General features: G+C 44.2%; 1 protein-coding gene and 1 long non-coding RNA gene across 10 annotated transcripts in view; both read right to left on the bottom strand.

Annotated features, from left to right (window-relative positions):
- RAD51B (RAD51 paralog B) overlaps positions 1-870 on the bottom strand; it is a 648,225-nt gene extending 647,355 nt beyond the window's left edge. For 3 of the 9 annotated variants that reach the window (XM_019551772.1, XM_019551766.1, XM_019551774.1), the window contains exon 1: positions 496-560. In XM_019551772.1, the coding sequence (XP_019407317.1) occupies positions 496-515 (20 nt within the window). In that variant the 5' untranslated portion in view covers positions 516-560. The other 6 variants (XM_019551768.1, XM_019551769.1, XM_019551773.1 and 3 more) reach the window with 6 other exon arrangements.
- A 1,470-nt stretch (positions 871-2,340) lies between these two features.
- Positions 2,341-6,317, bottom strand: part of LOC109320933 — a 5,412-nt gene continuing 1,435 nt past the window's right edge. The window contains exon 2 of the long non-coding RNA XR_002103886.1: positions 2,341-2,431. This is a non-coding gene — a long non-coding RNA (uncharacterized LOC109320933). The remainder of the gene's footprint in view (positions 2,432-6,317) is intronic.

Here is a 6,317-nt window from a genome sequence, read left to right as displayed (position 1 = left end):
TATATATATTTTGTGTTGCAGGTCAAATTGGCCAAATCAGTTTCAGATCACATCAACTGAGCAGAACTCAGTTGCTCCAAAAACTGTATTGACTAAGCAGGCAGAACTCAATTGCCACGTATAGTGCTACAACCGGCGAGCATCCTCCGTCACCCTGGGACTTCAGATATCCCAAACCCATTGGCAGGCATCCTGCAGCAGGCCCAAGCCCAAGGTCTTGGTGTTGGGACGCCCCCAGATACTACAGGCATGCATCCTCCATCCCGGACTCTGTAGTCTGGGACTTCAGATGCAGTGACTCCTTGCTTAACGTGGTAGTGATGTTCTTGAAAAAGGCAAAATGATGTTACGTGAATCCAATTAGATCACAGTCATTACCCATTAGCAGGCGGTGGCCAAACAACCCTATAACCAAACACTGCGCAACTTTAAATGGGTATGTTCTCCAATAGCTCAGCAACATAATAACAACGACGTTAAGCGAGGAAGGAGTACCTGTACTCCCTACTCTTCATCCCAGCACACAAGAGGCCGCACTTTGCATTGCCACCTGCTTTAGGCCTCCCTGAAACAGAGGGCTCCCCTCTGGTCCCCCACTCGGGCAGGGCACAGGCACACACCCACATGAGAGCGGAGGCCAGGCAGCCGCCCGGGCACTTCACCGAGGCGCCTTGACTCTCAGCCAGCTGCCCCCTGGGGGGGGGTGAGATCTTTGCGGGCAACCACAAGCCTGAGGGCGGCCCCAGGAACGCTACATGGAAACCCACCTCCTCCCCGCTCTGGCCGGGCAGCCCCGGCACCACGGCCCTGGGTCTGGTCTTTCTCGAGGTGCCAAGCGAAAGCCCAGAGCCCACCCCCGCCTTGCGGGTGCAGCGCCCGGTGCAACAGCGCCGCCGCCCGCTCGCTCGCCCGCCCCTCCCCCCACGCCGCAGCGCACGCAGCGCGGCTGACCTCGGAATTTTTTTTTCCCCGAAGTCTCCCACTTCCCTGGAGCAGGGGGAGGAGCCTCCGCGCAACATCCCGAGCCGCGATTGGCCCTTCTCCCTCACCAATCAGCGGCAGAGGCTAGGCGTAGCCCTGCGCGGGGCTTGCTGGGACTTATAGTGCTCGGTGGAAGGTGCTGTGTGTGAGGCTGTAGCGGGGGTAGAGGTGAGCTGCCAGTCCCCGGGAGCTGCGTGGGGAAAGGGCAACTCAGCCGAGCACGTTGCTGGTCCTTTCCTTTGAGACGTGGCCATTAATTGTTTTCTGGCCACGCAAAGGCCGGGCGTGCAGACGTCGGCGCCCCGAATTTGTGGGCACGACAAAGGTGGTGGGTGTCAGTCTGTGCCCCTGGGCGGAGCCAGGACTTTGCAGGGGGGGGTGCAGTTGGGGAGGGTCCCCCAAAACACAACACACTTGTCTCCAGGTAAAAAGAAACTGGAAGCTTTTGTCTCCGGAGCAGGACCCAGGGCTGCATCGTTCTGTTTGAGATAGTCTAGCAGAGGGCAGTAAATACATTCAAGGGCTGGGGCACATGACTGATGAGCAGAGGCTGAGGGAACTGGGCTTATTTAGGCGGGAGAAGAGAAGACTGAGGAGGGATTTAATAGCAGCCTTCAACTACCTGAAGGGGGTGTTTGAAAGAGGATGGAGCTAAACTGTTCTCAGTGGTGACAGGACAAGGAGCAACAGTCTCAAGTTGCAGCAAGGGAAGTTTAAGTTAGGAAAACGTCTCTCACTCGGAGGGTAGTAAAACACTGGAACAGGTTATCCAGAGAGGTTGCAGACTCTCCATCCTTGGAGGTTTTTAAGACCTGGCTAGACAAAGCCTCAGCTGGGATGATCTAGTTGGGGCTAGTCTGGCTTTGAGCAGGGGGGTTGGACTAGATGGCCTCCTGAAGTCCCTTCTAACCCTAATCTTTTATGATTTTATAATTCAACTTCACCGCAAGAATATGAGGAATACAGTTTTAGCCAAATCCACTTACCACAAAACTATCTTATCAGATACAAACCAGAAGGGAATTTGAAATACCCAAATTAAAAGAAATTATTCAAGTAATGGGGGCAAAGCCAAACCAAAGTAGTATTTAGCTAAATGATTACAAAATATTAAAGTGGTGCTATGAATGGAAGGAAGAATTGTGCTTCAGATTACACACTGAGTACGAAGTAGTCTAATGTTCCAACTCTCTAGGGATAAAAAGTAAAATCATGTGTTGACCAAGTAACTGATCTTTTATCATTTCAGTCTCTCAACAAATATGTTAAATTTAACTAAAATCTCCAGCTAGTTCCATGTCATTTGATAAAAGTCCCCAGTACAGTATTTTTGAAAAAACTTCAGATTCCAGATATGGGTCACAAATGCAAATGGTTTATTCAATCCATAATTCATCTCCATTTGTCCAGTTCACAGGGCCATGGAAGAACTTGTTGTGTCTGGCTTCATCTATTAAAAAAAAGCAACATGGAGGTGCCAGAATATATCATCATTTAGGTCATCATATTCAATTTACTTGAATTCTCCCCAAAACTCAGGTCCCAACGTTACTCTGTGCTTCTCCTTCACCCCCTTTAAAAACATATATATTGTTATTGGAGCAGAATAACTTCTGTGCTTTTCCTCAGAGATTCCTGCAGTCAAGTAATATGTGATCACATACAATCTCCGCGTGCGCATGCGCAAAAGCACTCAGCATCCTTCAGGATGGAAAAACTATAAAATACAAGATTTCAGTAATGACCAGGAGAAAGATAAACTTACAATTCAAACTCAGGGCTTGTGCTCAGGACTTCTGAAGCTTCATTATTAATATCTGATTCCTCCAATAAAAGACACTGAAGAAATTAAAAATACTATTTTTATTATATGCAATTTTTTAATCAGTGACTCCTTGACTTAATATCAACAATCTCAGAAATTAACCTGGCTGTTTGGAAATAATTATATTCACATTGTGTGGACTACCTATTAAGAAAAACACATGCCACGAGCCGCAGGTGTAGGTACACATAGAGGAAACCAAAACTGCATATGAATACTTATAGAGGTATGCATACAGGAAACTTCATTGTGAGATAAAGACAACAGCAAATAAAAAGTCCAAACTTTTAAAATACACAGGTTACAAGATGTTGGGGGAAGATACAACATAGCAGGAGTCTAAATGGGATAATGCATGCAATGTATATATTAAAAACAAGAGTTATTGTAACTGAAGCTCACACTAAAATTAATTGCCTTAAGTGAGAAGAAGCTCAAAAGAGATTTAAGGAGCTGGTACCAGAGTAGCCAGGCCTCATCAAAAAACAGTAGAACAAGTACAAAAGATTTGGCCATAAGTAGCAGTTAGCTGAACAGGGAGACAGGAGATGAAATGGAGAAAGAGCTCCTCCTAGTGTAGTGAAACAATCCACAGTAGACTATAAACAGAATTGGTTTAGAAGGGCTTGCTAAAGCAGGGAAAGCTGAGATCATATTCCAAGAGAGGAGGAGGAGAAAGAAGGTACAGAGCTATGCAGGGCCACACCAAAACAATTAAGAAGAAACAGACGCTTCACAACATGAGTGCCTAGTGTGGCACATGTACCAACTCAGGACAGTGTTGAGAGGACTTTCCCACAGCAGTGATTCCTGCAGTTAACACTCCATTACAAATATATGGGGCAGTTCACCTCTCTCAGACACGTTGTTCCAGGCTCCTTATGGATTTCTTCTTGCATGTATGCTGTCAAAGCAAGTGCTAAGCATCAGCACATCAGTAACCTGGGTCATGATTTCAACATTTTCTTCACAGCCATGAGCACTCAAAACTTTTTTTAAAACGAAGCTAAGCTTCTAATCATGTCCTTCAGCAATTTGGGCCCTCAGATATGGGTCCCCAAAACACAGATCTCCAAATTAGCAGTAAAGCTCTATTAAATTTTACTGTGGTCAGTGTAGCCCAAATAAGGGTACATAATACTAGAATTCAGGCCCCCTGGGTTTTATTCCAGGCTCTGCCATTGGTCTGCAGAATCACAGCAGGAAAGTTATTTCACTTTTCTGTCAGTTTCTCCATTTGTAAAATTGGGATAATAATGTTTGCCTTCATTGCAAACCATTTTGAGATCTGTTGATGAAAAACACTATGGAAGAGCTACATATTAGTACTGAGCAGGAACAAAAAGATGTTCCAAAGGCCCATAACTTTGCCAAAATTGTACATATTTTCTTGAAAACAGTAACATGAATAAAGACAACTCTTGCCCAGCAAATTTCAAGTCCTTCCTTTAAGACACAGTTGTTAAAATGGTTGCAAGATTTTTATTTTTATTTTTTTACAAAGCAAAACATGCGTCTCTTGGATCTTGTTCTTGGAAACGGCTTGGCTATTTGGATTAAATGTTCCAAAAAAGTTTGGGAAAAGGCTGGTGCTGGGAGTGGACAAGGAGTTCCCAGACATGAACCATTCAAAAAAGTTATAAGCAAATAGGATCTTCTAAAGAGAAGTACCAAGCCACTTCATGACAGATAGAAATACCAGCTTCATCTCTAATATGGCATGCACAATTTAATTCAGTAACCAAAAAATAATGAATTCCCACATATGCCTGTGGACAAATTAGAAGTCAGTGAGAGCTGTTGTATTCTTATTAGCTAGAGATGCTTGGATAGCAACATGTGAAAACTGTTGTTTCTATCTCATATTCGCTCTATGCTTGCCAAATCTAGCCTAGCTTTGGCTGGGGGTATCTCCTTCTGTTTGTGGGCATCTAGTTGTCTGTGTGGATCATGTTGGAAGAACATAAGGAAGCAAGACTGAAGCAGTGCTCCTAGAGTGCGCTTGGGTAGCTGTTTTGCTGACTGTCAAATGGCTTTGCACTTTTCTTCCTAAGTACTCAGGAAAAAAGAGAACCATTTTGCTGAGGAGAGCCAGGCAAGTATATCAGGTATCTGTATTGCCCTATCAAGAAGGAACAGCGTGCATGTGTGTGTGGAGAGATAGATAGATTTTTAAACAAAATAGGTAGTATTTTCTTTCCTATTCTGTGTCTCCACCAAGCTCATGATGTCCACTTTATTGTAGCCAAGTTAAGAGGTGTGCCCCTGTTTGCTTCCCAGATATCCAGATATGGCTTTCAAAAACCAGTATGTAACTGGGTGTGCTCCCTCTTCCATACACAACACCACACAGCTGATGTTATACTCCCAGAGACTATTTCTTAACCGAGAATTGGAGTCAGCAGTGTTAGAACCCATGTGTTTAGTTACAATGATCAGCATGGTTTCTGATTGCTCTTTCAACAAGGTCTAGGAATGACTTACTGGCCCTTTTCATGGGTTCTACAGGCTGAAATACAGTAGTAGACTAGGAGAAAGAATGCCTACATTCCACCAGCTCTACTTCAGTATAACCTTGGGCAAGTTGCTTAACCTACCTCAGGTCTGTTTTTCTTCCTTCCTTTAGTCTGTCCTACCATTTAAACTATAACTTCGTCTGGCAGGGACTGTCTCCTAATACGTGCATGTACTGTGCCTGTCACAATAGACTCTGCCTCTATGAGCCACTTATCACCAATCATAAAGGGTGATAAGTAATAAAGCTGAAACTTTACCACTGAATTGCATCACATTAATTCAAGAAGCTGCACTAAACTGGGACGCTGGCAGACAAAAGCCTAACAGCAACAACACACGGATTTTGTGGGGGCAAAGTGCTCTAACATCAAACATACCAATTATGATTAAGAATTTGATGGCAATTAGCTTACAAAAGGGCACACCAATGGGGACAGAGACTGATTTGAATGGTGAAAGATAAAATGCTTATCATGTCTTGTCAGCATAAAGCCCACATCATTTGGATGACTTTGCTGGGCTTCTGCAGTTTAAAGGACAATACCAATACAGTCTCAGTTTCTCCCTGTAACCCAAGACAGTCTCCTACATATATCTTTAATAAATAATTTCACACAATAGAACAACTCTTCAGATTACTCACCTAATTACTAAACAAAGGTAAATAATCTCAGGCTCCCTATTCACTAGCTTTCCCAGGCTGAGTTTTATCTTCTCATTATTCATTAGTTCTTTAGCGCTAATAGTGTGTCTAGTTCTATACAGTGAAAGCCACGATCCATACCCAAGAAGGAGTATAACATTGTTAGAAATGCGCAGCTTGCATCTTGCACCTGCTAAGAAAGAAATACTGCCCAAGGCTCCTTTCTCCCCCAGTCCCGCCTTAGCCTTTCTCATGCTGATTACAGAAGCTGGAATTCAATTGACTGTGGCCTTGGGGTATGAACTTTTGGCGAACTGTTGTAGTTTCTGGGCATGCTTAATGAACTGTTAC

The sequence above is a fragment of the Crocodylus porosus genome, unplaced genomic scaffold (assembly GCF_001723895.1).
Source record: "Crocodylus porosus isolate Cpor-Errol unplaced genomic scaffold, CroPor_comp1, whole genome shotgun sequence".
Taxonomy (NCBI): Eukaryota; Metazoa; Chordata; order Crocodylia; family Crocodylidae; genus Crocodylus; species Crocodylus porosus.
The sequence above is the reverse complement of the archived record's forward strand: the minus strand, read 5'-3'. Positions and strand labels throughout refer to the sequence as shown.